At 36.4% G+C, this 14,696-nt stretch overlaps 2 protein-coding genes across 2 annotated transcripts in view; one reads left to right on the top strand and one right to left on the bottom strand.

The window, feature by feature from the left end:
* The window catches only part of UCK2 (uridine-cytidine kinase 2), a 128,603-nt gene extending 127,042 nt beyond the window's left edge, over positions 1 to 1,561 (bottom strand). The window contains exon 1 of the mRNA XM_074266485.1: positions 1,270 to 1,561. The gene's annotated coding sequence lies outside the window, so the exon portion shown is untranslated. The remainder of the gene's footprint in view (positions 1 to 1,269) is intronic.
* TMCO1 (transmembrane and coiled-coil domains 1) overlaps positions 1,556 to 14,696 on the top strand; it is a 39,245-nt gene continuing 26,104 nt past the window's right edge. The window contains exons 1-2 of the mRNA XM_074266486.1: positions 1,556 to 2,217; positions 6,006 to 6,083. Of these exons, the coding sequence (XP_074122587.1) occupies positions 2,148 to 2,217; positions 6,006 to 6,083 (148 nt within the window). The 5' untranslated portion in view covers positions 1,556 to 2,147. The remainder of the gene's footprint in view (positions 2,218 to 6,005; positions 6,084 to 14,696) is intronic.

The following is a 14,696-nucleotide window of genomic DNA, read 5'->3' as shown; positions in this document are numbered from 1 at the left end:
CACTATGCTAAATAAGCAAGGATGAAACAAATTCTTTAATATTTGTTTTCACTAAAACTCTTAGGGTAGACAAGCAAATTATATATAGTTTTCATTCTCTCTGTGAACAAATTCATAGATGGAATGGTCGTCTCTTCCTAAAGTTTGCATCATTTACAATTCAGACACCATGTCCTTGTTTTCTCCATCTTTTTCAAAGACGAGGCAGCTATTATTTAAGCAAGTCAGGAAATCACTAGCTACTCTTACCAGAGAGAAAATTTCTGCAGTTTGTGTAAAACGGAAATCTCTTCTCACTGTTAGGTCATTTCCATGACAGGTTTATAAGCTTTTTCCTAAATCTTTTGTGCCGGTGATCTATAATATATATTGCAATAACTATCACTTTTGTTTCCCTTCCACTTGATTTTCACCAAAATGATTGTTACAGGTATATATGTAGCTTTATCTGTTCAATATTTATTTCTATACCTCCCCCCAAAAAAACAAACCTTATTCTTCTTTTGAATAAGATAAAAAGTCTAAGAACCATATTTCAGTCATGGATCTGTCAGTGTCAGTGATGTCTACAAGATCAAATTTGCTTTTGTGTTAAGCTACTCATACTTTCTGCATCTCTGTAAGCCGTTAATATTGCTACAAATATCTAAATAAAAAGATAAATCTCCCAACTCTAAACTCTTTGTTGTAGTCTTTTATTGCCAATTTGCAACGGAACCAGGATGACCCACTATCACCTAAAATATATAGCGAACATTTTTTCTTCCCATTCCCCTCCCAAACCAACTACATTTCCCGCCTACTGACTTTTCTAGGAATGATGTCACTATTCCCCTTCCTTCTTTTTCCACTTTGGCTTCTAGATCTACTTTTACAGAGATCTTTTTCTTTCTTCAGTGTTCTCCCACTAACAAGCTGAGCGTTTTCACAACTTCATACCTCAAAGAAGTAAAATAATACCCCAGTGGTCCTCCCACTTTTTAAATAGGGGCCAGTTCACAGTCCCTCAGACTGTGAGAGGGCCGGAGTATACTAAAACTCCGCCCCTCAGCCCATTTGCCATAAGGGCCTCCCCCCTCCCCCCCATAAACGTCCTAAGCGGGCTGTAGTTTGAGAACCCCTTCGCCGGTCTTCTTAACTCCACGCTCTACAAAGTCATAAATGCTGCTAAACAAATGTATCCAAACCTTGCGTGACTATTCATTGACAATCTAGAGTTGTTAAACTGGAGTTCGTGACCTCCTTCTGTCTATAAATATGCACACTTACCCGGATGTGACTATATAGAGAGGTTTAGCCATGTACATACGTGCACGCGCATGTAAACACAACATACATATACCCACGAATGGCTATTTCAATACAATTGGTTTCCTCTATAATCTTGTGTTTTTTTTTTCCTTTTAATTTTATGCATTTAAAAAATATTATTCTAAAAAGGCTTCACCAGTTGAGTGCCCAAGGGGCATCCGGTTTAAAACGGGAGGAGGAAGGAAGGGAGGGAAGCAACATTTGTCAAACGCCCATTAGGGCGGGGCCCTGCGCTAAGCGCTTCACAACCAAAGAGGGAGCCCCGTCTGAGGGTCCGGCGGCCCCAATTTCTGGTCGTGGTCTGTCATTAACTTCCGGGGTTACTTCACTCGATGGGCCTCGGTTTTCTCCCTATAAAGTGAGAGGAGAGGACTCCATGATCTTTAAGGGATATGATTAGGAACCTTGCTGGAGAAAGGGAAGCAGAGACGCGCACGAGAAACTGAGGGAGGGGAGGAGTCATGTGGAGGGCGAAGGCAACCTAGAGCACAGCACGGACACCGGAAGCAAGCTAAACCTTTCGAAGCGGACGCTCTCTGAAATCCCGCGAGATCTCTCCGGACTGCTTTACCACGAATCGCTCTCTGATTGGCTGCCTTTCTCGCCCAGCCTTTCCCCCTCCCTTTCCTCTACCTCGGTCTCCTCTTCTTCCGTCTTTCCTCGTGGATCCGGCTCCGTGAGCCGGAAGCGGAAGTGAGTCTTCTAGACTTTCGGGGTGTCGCCGTATTCGCGCGGGTGGTCGCCGTCACCTGAAGATCTGCACCCTTTCCTGAGCCGCCGCAGGTGTTTCCCCGCCCCCTCCGGGGGGGCTTGGAGAGCGGGAACCGCGGCGCAGGATGAGCACCATGTTCGCGGACACCCTTCTCATCGTTTTCATCTCCGTGTGCACGGCGCTGCTGGCCGAGGGTGAGGGCGGGACCGCGGCGGGGCGGGGGCCGCATTCCGCTCTCTTAGGGCTCCCTCGCCCCGGTTAGAGGAGCTGGGGGTCCTGACTGACTCGGTTTTAACAAACGGTTTAAAAAGCGCCTATTATGTGCACAACACTTAGCTTCCCTCGCACAATTTACCTGCACAGTATGTATGAAATGGGGAATTAGGGTCGGACATCAGACTTGACTCTTGGCTGCGTGATCGTGGGCAACCACTTAAACTCTAGTCTCAGTCTCTCCTAGCTACATATAAAAGTCATAGAGCTTGTAGGGCCTGCCTCCCCGGAGCTCACGGAATAAAGTGCCGTGCAAACTGAAAGCGTCAAATTAATGCCATTTATTAATGTGGTACGTAGGCGGCCACTGACAAAAGTCTGTGGTTAGTTACCGGCGGATCACTGCGTGGACGCAGGGAGGAAGTGGTTGTGGCCAAGACCAAATCCGAAGAGGGAACTCTTACTGCTGGAGGAAGGGGGGGAGATGTTTGTGGAGAAGGTCGTCCGTGAGCCTGGAAGAAGGATAAGGATTCCGAAAGCTTTTGTGTAGCTGTGTAATATCAACGCTCAGATGATCTTTAGCTCGAACCTCTTTTGCCTTAAATCGGTGCTTCTGATTTCCAATAGGGCGTCATCAGGATGGACCAAAATAATGAGCTCTTAGTTACCGAGGCTCTTTTGAGCTTAAAAATGAAATTTCAAATAGAGTAGATGGAACTAGGGGTATGCCAAGGGGAATATAAAAAGAGAAATCTAACTTGTATCTGTAATTCAGCCAGTGATTTGTTAATTGCTAAATATTTTTTCTTTCTGATGGTCTATTAATATATTTTATTATATTCAGATTACATTCACTTTGAGAGGTTTCTTGTGACAAAAGTAGAAAAATTAAAACTGATAATTCGGTAGCCTCGTTTGAAAATAAATGGAACCTTTCACATCTGTAGCAACTGACTCCTCATACCACTTTCTAATTAAAAAAAATAAGTGAAATACATGTCCTCCAGTTCCCGCTGGATGAAAAAAAATGAAAAAAAAAATTCTTGTAACAAATAGGCATAGTTAGAACAGATTCCCTTAGTGGCTGCATAAAAATATCTGTATTATTTTGCATCTTAAATCCATCATCTCTTTTTTTTTTTCGTTTTAAAATTAATTTTATAATTATAACTTTTTTTTTTTTGACAGTACATAAGTATAGGTAATTTTTTACAATATTATTCCTTGCACTCCCTTCTGTTCCGAGTTTTTCCCCTCCTTCTCTCCATCCCTTCCCCTAGATGGCAGGCATTCCTATACATATTAAATATCTTATAGTATATCCTAGATACAATATATGTGTGCAGAACTGAATTTTTTGTTGTTGTTGCTAAGGAAGAATTGGATTCAGAAGGTAAAAATAACCTGGAAAGAAAAACAAAAATGAAACAGTTTACACTCATTTCCCAGTGTTCTTTCTCTGGGTGTAGTTGATTCTGTCCATCATTGATCAATTGGATCTGATTTAGATCTTCTCTATATTTAAAATATCCATTTGTTGAAATATATAATGATCTTCTGGTTCTGCTCATTTCACTCAGCATCAGTTGATGTAAGTCTCTCCAAGCCTCTCTGTATTCCTCCTGCTGGTCATTTCTTACAGAGCAATAATATTCCATAACCTTCATATACCATAATTTACCCAACCATTCTCCAATTGATGGACATCCATTCATCTTTCAGTTTCTGGCCACTACAAAAAGGGCTGCCACAAACATTTTGGCACATACAGGTCCCTTTCCCTTTAGTTAAATCTGTCATCTCTAAGGGATAGCTTCTTTCTTCATAGTTCCGCTGAAATCGTGAATAGTCATTGCATTGATCATAGTTTTTACAATATTTGGAGGTGTTTGCTTTGATAATATTATGGAAATTATTCTGATTCTGCTAATTTAATTCAACTTATAAACATTCTCAAAAATTTTCCGTTTTATCAAATTGATATAAATTGTTCTTGTTCTACTTACTTTACCTTAGGTTCACATTTTTCCACATCTTGTTGTTTCCTCATTTCTTAAAGCACAATAGTGTTCCATCACATTCATGTAACAACTGATATTCATTAGTTGATGAGCATTCCTTTAGTTTCCATTCTTTTTTTTTTTTTTTTTTTTTTATAAATACAACAAACTACAACCAGAAAGCAAAAACTATATTACAAAGTTGAAATTATTAAAAAGTTTGTTACTGGTTAAAAACTAGATCAAACCCATGAACAGATTAAGTGTATGGCATATGGAAACAAATGTTTCTAATATTCTACTGTAGTGGTACCAAATTTAGAACTGAGGGCTACTAACCCATACATAAGGCTCCCTAATGCCTTCATATTGACTTTGAAAACTATTTATTAATGGTATCTGTCTTCCACTGTGTTTATTTTGTTAATTCCTGACTACATTTTAAATTTGCTTTCAGCCACATTTAGGAGGCATGTATAATACCTCTACTCTGATATTCCATAAGCATAAAGATCCTAACTGATCTAACAACTCACTTTATGGCAAAAACAACTGGGAATATTGAATAGTTGTGTAGAAGAAATTAGATATAGACCATCAAAGATAAGCTGCAAGATATAAAAGCTTCCAGATATAAAAGGACAAATAGTAAACAAAATATGGAAAAATGGAGAAAATTATCAAATATATTGGTGGGAGAAAAATTCATTACCAAACAAGGAATTCTGTGAAAAATCATAGATTTCATAGAAATGAAAAGTTTTTGCATTAACATTTAGCAATTTAAGTTTAAAAGGGAAGCAGTTACCTGGAACAAAAATAATTGCATTTTTCTCTTGATAAGGATTTAATTTCCAAAATATAAAAGGAATTGCTACAAATAAGATTTTTCTATTAATAAATGATAAATTGGAGCCACTTAAGAGGAAAAAAAAATGTTCCAAATCAACAATAATTTGAGAAATATAAATTAAAGCAACTCAGATTATACCTCAACCACCAGGGGCAAAAATCACCCCAAAAATGAAACTAACAAGTATTGAAAGAATTGTGAAGAAAATAGACACATTGATAAATATTGGAAGATCTGTGAATGGCCACCACTATACTGGAAGTGAGTTGAACTATACATTAAAAATTGCTAAACTAGCCCATTATCGTTTGACTTGGTTGTATCATTGCTGGGTATTTTCCTAAAAGAAATCAAACAGGAAAAGGTCCTTTATGTACAAGAATATAATAGCTCTCTGGTGGCCCAAAAAAAAAAAAAAAAAAAAAAAAAAAAGCACTGTATAAGTGGAAAATGACTTGTACTGGAATCACATACCTCATAAATGGGCTTAGGCCCAGAACTAGGCCCTGTATCCAACTTCAGTCCTTTTTCCATCATATAATTTTTTTTATTTTTGTGAAGGGAAGAATGGGATTTGGCATTGGTTGAGAAGGGTCTTCTAGCAATTTCTCTCCTTTTCTATGATAACTCTGGTGTCTGCAATTCTCTTTTTAGTCAAACTGCTGAGACTGTTTACCATGGTTTAGTATCCTTTCATGATCTGAATGATTCTTCTCTAAATGTTTTCCCTTTTTCTTATAAAAGAGGCCTAGGACGGAGTTTTACTAAATAGGAAGAATATGTTTCCTATGAAATACAAGTTCTCAACTCAAAATTAATTGATTTCTCTTTGTATTGCTATGATTTTCTCCCACCAGGTTGGAACGAAATGAATAATTATGCTATCAATACATTCTATTATTTTTGATGCTTTCAGGTATTACTTGGGTACTGGTTTACAGGACGGACAAGTATAAGAGATTAAAAGCTGAAGTGGAAAAGCAGAGCAAAAAATGTGAGTATCATGACTTACTTGATTTCAATTAAAATGTATTAATTTTTTTTTTTTTTTTTAAATCTTAGAATAAAAAGAAAACTGAGGGAAAGGTGGCATGTTAGCATAAGCTCACTTAGAATCTAGTGCTTACTAGTTCCATTACAGGATCCAGATTAGGGTACCTTATGGTCTCAGGAAGAGTCTCAGAAGAGGTTTGTATTTATCTCAAAGAAGAAATTCAGTGGTACTGAAATATTAACATTGATTACAATGTGGAGATGCCAATAGAGTCACAAATTCTCAGTTGTTCCTCACTCTATGACCATCTGCCAAGCTAGACTATTTTTCTGCTGAAATCCTTCATACCACTCTTGCAGAGTTGCCTCTTTGGTAATGGTTGAACCCTTTTCATACCCACTGTGTATTGCTTCATTATTTAGTTCTTAAATATTCATCATACATTTGATGTTCCTTTGCAGGTAGTAACAAAAGTTCAGGGAAAGAGTTCTGATGTAAAAATGGGCCTTTGGCTTTTTTCTTTCTTTTTTCATTAGGTATTTTTAAAAAGTTTAATCTTCATGGTTCAGTGGACTCGAGTAGGAAAAGACAAGTGATTCCATAGGCTTCATAGGTCCTTTAGCTTCCCTAGCATGACACATATACAAGTTCTTCTTGAGATCACTCCACCTGTGGGTGTATTAGGGTCTTACTTTGGAGCCAGGAAGGATTTGGGTAAAAGTATTTTATTCAAAAGAAACAGAATAGATGAAAGGGAGTAGGTTTTATAGTAGGATTGCATTGTATATTAAGAGAAATTTAATGAAAATATGAAAGCCAGTGGGGAGGAACTTGCTAGAGAGTGACGATCAGTGGAAAAAGAATTACATGTGTCATTGGAGCATAGTATAATTTCCATCCACCTTGGTGGAAAGAAGAAATAGATGAATTTGGGGGAAAAAAGTTATAAGCATGGCACAAAAACATGATATGATAATAGTGATAGGATAATTCAGTTATCCATATACCTGCTGGAGCTCCTCCTCTGGCAAAACAGAATAGCCAATACTTTTTTGATTTGACTTAATGATAATTTGATCCTTCAAAAAGTAGAGGAACTAATAAAGGGAAGTTAGATATTTGATACCATTGTACTAAATGGGAAAAACCGGTTGCCAAGGTAGAATTGATGACACTTTTGGAAGAAGTAACCGCTTGTTCCTTGATTTTGTGATATAGGAGTGAAATAGTATTTATTCTGTTGGTCAGAAGAAAAAGAGTTAGGATCTCATTGCTAATGTGCTACAGGAGAAATCAACACAAGATGGACAGGAAACTCAAGAATGAAATTCTTAAGACAAAACTCTGAATGAAAAGAAACAACAGAGATAATCTGAAGCAATGAGCGTGAGTGTACAGGAAATTCATCAAGGAAGTCTGTTATAGGGTGGAGGTTCGAGATGGCATAGTGGAGTGGGGGCAAAGGAGGAAAAGAACTTGAGGAAAGATTAAAATTGAATCGAATGGGCAGAGACGTAGATGTAGAAGAGGGCTTTAATATGGGCTGGGAAACAGAAGGTAATCATTTGTTAGGGAATTTACCTTCTAGAGTCCTGTAATAAAGGTTTTTTGGTGTGCTCTTCCTTCTCCAAATGCTAGGGAGCTAGCAAGAGTGGTTGCAAGGAGTTCCTACAAGAGACCTGGTTTCCCATGGTCTCAAATGAGTGTGGTACCTACCAACCCAGGAGTTGCATTTCCAAGATGGTAGAAAGTAAGACATAAGTGGAACATGTTCCTCGCTTGATGTTTTAAGGCCATGGTCCAACTATGTCATTATTAGTACTTCCCTCGAGGGAATCCTGGTGTAATACTAGACCTTTGCCTGAGATTCTTTGCTTTCTTGCTTCTGGCAAGATATCTGACACCTGGGAGAGTGGACAACTAATGGATTTTTGACTCAAGTACTTCAGAAGGCTTTTCACCAAGTGATAAAAAGATTGCAATCTGTGTTCATGGAGGGAATGTCCACCCAAACAAAATTCAGACACGGATGTAGTAGTGAGAATATGGCTCAGGACCAGAGTTTATGTCTAAGCTCTGCTACTTTGTGACAAAGTGTAAGTTAAATTTTCTTTTCTTTTTTTTTAATGGTAGATTACTTCCCCTCTCAGTCTTCATTTCCTCCTCTGTGATAAAACCTTTCATCCTACTAGGATGAGACCCAAATTAAATTGTATAATTGAAGTGCTTTGCAATTCTTAAAGTGGTATGTGGCAGTTCTTGCTCTAATTATTATTACATAATGATCTTCTATCAGAGGATATACCTGACTCATAAGAGCATGTAGTCCATTCAGAGTTCCACATGTTTTTCACATGAACTGTTGCCTACCATGGGCTTCACTTGGATAATTGATTGTTTTGAACCCAAGAATAGATTTTTAAAATTTTTCTCATTAAATTGCTTCTTACTTGCTTCAGCTTATGGTTTTACTTTATCCCCATATTAATGGATTTTTACTCTTTCATCTAATGTATTAGCTATAACTGTTAGTATAATACCATCCAAAAATGTAATTAGCATGCCATTTATGCCTGTAACTTATTGATTAAAGTGTTGAGCAGACCAAGGTCAGGACCATAACCTCCTATTTCACTAGAAATTTCCCTGAAGGGTGATGTTATTCCATTTATAATATTTTGGGTCTTGTCACTCACTTTGTCCAGAATCCATTTCGCTATTATCTAAACCTCTAGTTTGTCATGAGTATACTGGAAAAGACTTTGGCAAATGCCTTACAGAAATCAAATTAGATCACATCTGTGGCTTTCTCCTGCTCTTTATCAGTTTAAAAAACCTGTCCTACAAAGTGAAATGAGTCTGCCTTGTTCTTTTTTTTGTTGTTGGTAAATTAAATTGTTTTTTTAATTGATGCCAGTTGCTTTTTTACACATTTCTTTCCAGTCATATCCTTTACTTTGTCCACTCTGGCAAGACCATCTTTGTAATAAAGAGTAAAAGTAGAAGAGGGGTAACAGTTAAGCAAGCCAGCCAACTGAAACTGTCATCTCTCTGATTATATATCATATTCCATGCTCTTGTTTCCCTGCTATAGGGGAGGGAGTGAATTGGCATTTTATCAGCTCTCCTGAGGCAAGTAGGTGGCCTCAGTGGATTAAGCTCTGAACCTAAAGTTATTTCATATCTGATCTCAGATGCTTAATAGTTTGTGTGACACTGGAAAACTCACTTATCTGTAGTTTGCTTCAATGTCTTCATCTATAAAATGGGAATAATAATAGCACCTGCTTACCAAAGTAAACACTATTATAAATGTTAGCTGATATTTTCTCTGAAGCCAAGCCTGGTCATTATTATTATATATCATTTAGGATTTTTGCTTTTGTTCTGTTTACATTGTTATAATTATGTATTTTGCTGCTCTAGTTTTTAATTCTGCTTATTTCTTCATTCCATATAAGTACATTTAAGTCTTCTATGCTTCTCTGAATTCATATTTGTCTTCTTATGGTACAGTAACATCCATTATTTGTATAAAACAAAGCATATCTTGTTATCAAATTTGTGCTGGCTGTCACAATTACAGCTTTTCTTTTTAGGTGCTTATAAATCAGCTCTTTAATAATGAGTACTAAAATGAATAGTGTATGGGAATTGAAGTAAAGCTCCCTTCTCCCCCCATATAGAAGAAATGATGAATCCACCTTCCTTTCTTTGAAAGGAGGATGGCATTTTTTCAGGGTTTGTCCTGGGTCTGTAACACCTCTCCTGGCTGCTCCAAGTGGTTGTATCCACAAGTTCTTTCAGTCTACTGGGATGCAGGTTATCTAAGCCTAGTTACTTAAATTTAATGAATAAAGCTAGGATGCTTAAAAAAAAAAAAAAGTTTAAAGAAAATTGAGTAGACAAAATTCTTTGTCCTTTAGGAAATATATGTGAATTAATAGTCAAATCTAACATAAGGAAAATACATGTTGAACCAACATAAAGTAAATTACCAATCCTTTAAACAGATGTCTTTTATCTAGATATGTAGCTCAGTTCAGCAAATCTATTTATCACATTTTAACCTCTTTATTACAAAGGGTTTTGAATCCAATCAAAAAAACACGTTGTGGGCATGAAACAGCACTTAGCTTTCTTTTTCTGTGGCTTATCACTCCTTGCTGAATACTGCGATACCCAAGAAATTAGAACTTCCAGATTCTTTTAAGACAGTTTCTAGGGTAGCTAGGTGGTGCAGTGAATAGAGCACTAGCCCTGAAGTTAGGATGACCTGAGTTCAAATGTGGTCTCAGACACTTAACATGTGTGTTAAGCTATGTGACCCCTAGGCAAGTCACTTAACTTCAATTGCATCAGTAAAAAAAAAAAAAAAAAAAAAAGACAGCTTCTAATTACAGCTGGTTTTGGCCTTTCTGATAGTATGCTAAGTTAAAAGAACAATACTTACTACTTTGTATTATCTCAAGGATTTTAAATGAAGTCCCACAATATTTGAAAGATTGGGTTTTTTATGTTAATTTCTTTGTGCCTGATTATTTTTTCAGTCTAGATAATAACTCCATATAGTACCAACATATATTGGCAACTGTCAGTATTTTATAGCTTTAGAAAGTCTTGTGAGGCTTTGAGAATTTGTGATTTGTCCATGATCACACACCTAGTAATGTAGCTGAGGCAGGACTTGAACTTATGTCTTCTTGGCATATCCTCCATCTGGTATATGATACCATTTCTAATTGATTGTATTATTCTTTTCCTCTTTTTCCCCCTCTTAATGATATTTTTCTCTCCCCCCCCTCCCCATTACATGGAAAGATAGTTTTCAGCATTCACTTTTATGAGATTTTGAGTTTCTGGGTTTTTTCTCCCTCTCTCCCCTCTCCAGTCCCCAAAACAGCAAGCAGTCTTTTTTTTTTTTTAATTTTTAAAATTAATTTTATAATCATAACATTTTTTGACAGTACATATGCATAGCTAATTTTTTACAGCATTAACCCTTGTACTCCCTTCTGTTCCGAATATTCCATCCTTCCCTCCACCCCCTCCCCTAGATGACAGGCATTCCCATACATATTAAATATGTTATAATATATCCTAGATACAATATATATGTGCAGAACTGAATTTTGTTATTGTTGTTGCAAAGGAAGAATTGGATTTGGAAACAAGCAGTCTTGATACAGGTTATACTTGTAGTTATTGTATTATTCTTATAAAATAGACCAAGTGGTAGTTTGACTATGAGAACTTTTTTGTTAAATGAGAAGTACTATACATATTTTCCTTATTACACAGTGAGTGTTGTTAAACTACTTTTCAAATTATTCTCTGTCCCCCAACCAAAAATTAAACTTGAAATACAAAAATTAAAAGGAGAAATCAATAAAATTGAAAGTAAAAAAACTATTGAATTAATAAATAAAACCAAGAGTTGGTTTTATGAAAAAGCCAATAAAATAGATAAACCTTTGGTAAATTTGATCAAAAAAAAGAAAGAGGAAAATCAAATTGATAGTCTTACAAATGAAAAGGGGGGATCTTTCCACCAATGAAGAGGAAATTAGAGAAATAATGAGTTACTTTGCCCAACTTTATGCCAATAAATTTGATAACTTAAGTGAAATGGATGACTTCCTCCAAAAATATAGGCTCCCTAGATTAACAGAGGAGGAGATAAATTGCTTAAATAGTCCCATTTCAGAAAAAGAAACAGAACAAGCTATTAATCAACTCCCCAGGAAAAAATCCCCAGGGCCAGATGGATTCACATGTGAATTCTACCAAACATTTAAAGAACAATTAGCCCCAATGTTATATAAATTATTTGAAAACATAGGGGATGAAGGAGTCCTACCAAACTCCTTTTATGACACAGACATGGTACTGATACCTAAACCAGGTAGATCGAAAACTGAGAAAGAAAATTATAGACCAATCTCCTTAATGAATATTGATGCTAAAATCTTAAATAAGATATTAGCAAAAAGACTTCAGAAAATCATCTCCAAGATAATACACTATGATCAAGTAGGATTTATTCCAGGAATGCAGGGCTGGTTTAATATTAGGAAAACTATTAATATAATTGACCATATTAATAATCAAATTAATAAGAACCATATGATCATCTCAATAGATGCAGAAAAAGCATTTGACAAAATCCAACATCCATTCCTACTAAAAACTCTTGAGAGTATAGGAATAAATGGACTATTCCTTAGAATAATCAGGAGCATATATTTAAGACCTTCAGTAAGCATAATATGCAATAGAAATAAACTGCAACCTTTCCCAGTAAGATCAGGAGTGAAACAAGGTTGCCCACTATCACCATTACTATTCAATATAGTACTAGAAACACTAGCCTCGGCAATAAGAGCCGAGAAAGAGATTCAAGGAATTAGAGTAGGAAATGAGGAAATCAAACTATCACTTTTTGCAGATGACATGATGGTATACTTAGAGAACCCCAAAGACTCTGCTAAAAAGCTACTAGAAATAATTCAAAATTTCAGCAAAGTGGCAGGATACAAAATAAATCCACATAAATCCTCGGCATTTTTATATATCACTAACAAAATGCAACAGCAAGAGATACAAAGAGAAATTCCATTCCAAACAAATGTTGAGAGTATAAAATATTTGGGAATCCATCTACCAAAGAAAAGTCAGGAATTATATGAGAAAAATTACAAAACACTTGCCACAAAAATAAAATCAGATTTAAATAATTGGAAAGACATTCAGTGCTCTTGGATAGGCCGAGCGAATATAATAAAGATGACAATACTCCCCAAACTAATCTATTTATTTAGTGCTATACCAATCAGACTCCCAAGAAACTATTTCAATGACCTAGAAAAAATAACAACAAAATTCATATGGAAGAATAAAAGGTCGAGAATTGCAAGGGAACTAATGAAAAAAAACTCAGAGGAAGGTGGTCTAAGTGTACCTGATCTAAAGCTATATTATATAGCAGCAGTCACCAAAACCATTTGGTATTGGCTAAGAAATAGACCGGTAGATCAGTGGAACAGATTAGATACAAAGGACAAAAAAGGGTACATCTATAGCAATCTAATCTTTGACAAACCCAAAGATTCCAACATTAGGGATAAAAATTCATTATTCGGAAAAAACTGTTGGGAAAACTGGAAATTAGTATGGCAGAAATTAGATATGGATCCACACTTAACACCATATACCAAGATAAGATCAAAATGGATCCATGATTTAGGCATTAAGAGGGAGATAATAAATAGATTAGAGGAACAGAGGATAATCTACCTCTCAGACTTGTGGAGGAGGAAGGAATTTATGACCAGAGGAGAACTAGAGATCATTATTGATCACAAAATAGAAGATTTTGATTACATCAAACTAAAAAGTTTCTGTACAAATAATACTAATGCAAACAAGATTAGAAGGGAAGTAACAAATTGGGAAAATATTTTTAAAAACAAAGGTTCTGACAAAGGTCTCATTTCCAAAATATATAGAGAACTGACCATAATTTATAAGAAACCGAACCATTCTCCAATTGATAAATGGTCAAAGGATATGAACAGACAATTCTCAGAGGGAGAAATTGAAACTATATCCACTCACATGAAAGAGTGTTCCAAATCACTACTGATCAGAGAAATGCAAATTAAGACCACTCTGAGATACCACTACACACCTGTCAGATTGGCTAAGATGACAGGAACAAATAATGATAAATGTTGGAGGGGATGTGGGGAAATTGGGACACTGATACATTGCTGGTGGAGTTGCGAAAGAATCCAGCCATTCTGGAGAGCAATCTGGAATTATGCCCAAAAAGTTATCAAACTGTGCATACCCTTTGACCCAGCAGCGCTACTACTGGGATTATATCCCAAAGAAATACTAAAGAGCGGAAAGAGTCATATATGTGCCAAAATGTTTGTGGCAGCTCTTTTTGTTGTGGCTAGAGGCTGGAAGATGAATGGATGTCCATCATGTTGGAGAATGGTTGGGTAAATTGTGGTATATAAAGGTTATGGAATATTATTGCTCTGTAAGAAATGACCAGCAGGAGGAATACAGAGAGGCCTGGAGAGACTTAAATCAACTGATGCTGAGTGAAATGAGCAGAACCAGAAGATCACTGTACACTTCAACAACAATACTGTATGAGGATGTATTCTGATGGAAGTGGAAATCTTCAACATAAAGAAGATCCAACTCACTTCCAGTTGATCAATGATGGACAGAGGTAGCTACACCCAGAGAAGAAACACTGGGAAGTGAATGTAAATTGTTAGCACTAATATTTGTCTGCCCAGGTTGCATGTACCTTCGGATTCTAATGTTTATTGTGCAACAAGAAAATGATATTCACACACATGTATTGTACCTAGACTATATTGTAACACATGTAAAATGAATGGGATTGCCTGTCATCGGGGGGAGGGAGGGGGGGTAATTTGGAAAAATGAATACAAAAATAAAAAAAAATTATTCTCTGTAATCTTAAAATTCCAAGAAATATTTTATCACTTATGTGAAAGAATGTATGGGTCTGGTCGACATGTTCCCTTTGTGTCCATTACATCATCATTAGGCCTAACCTGGATACTG

The sequence above is a fragment of the Sminthopsis crassicaudata genome, chromosome 4 (genome assembly GCF_048593235.1).
Source record: "Sminthopsis crassicaudata isolate SCR6 chromosome 4, ASM4859323v1, whole genome shotgun sequence".
Taxonomy (NCBI): Eukaryota; Metazoa; Chordata; class Mammalia; order Dasyuromorphia; family Dasyuridae; genus Sminthopsis; species Sminthopsis crassicaudata.
This window is presented reverse-complemented; position numbering and strand designations above follow the sequence as displayed.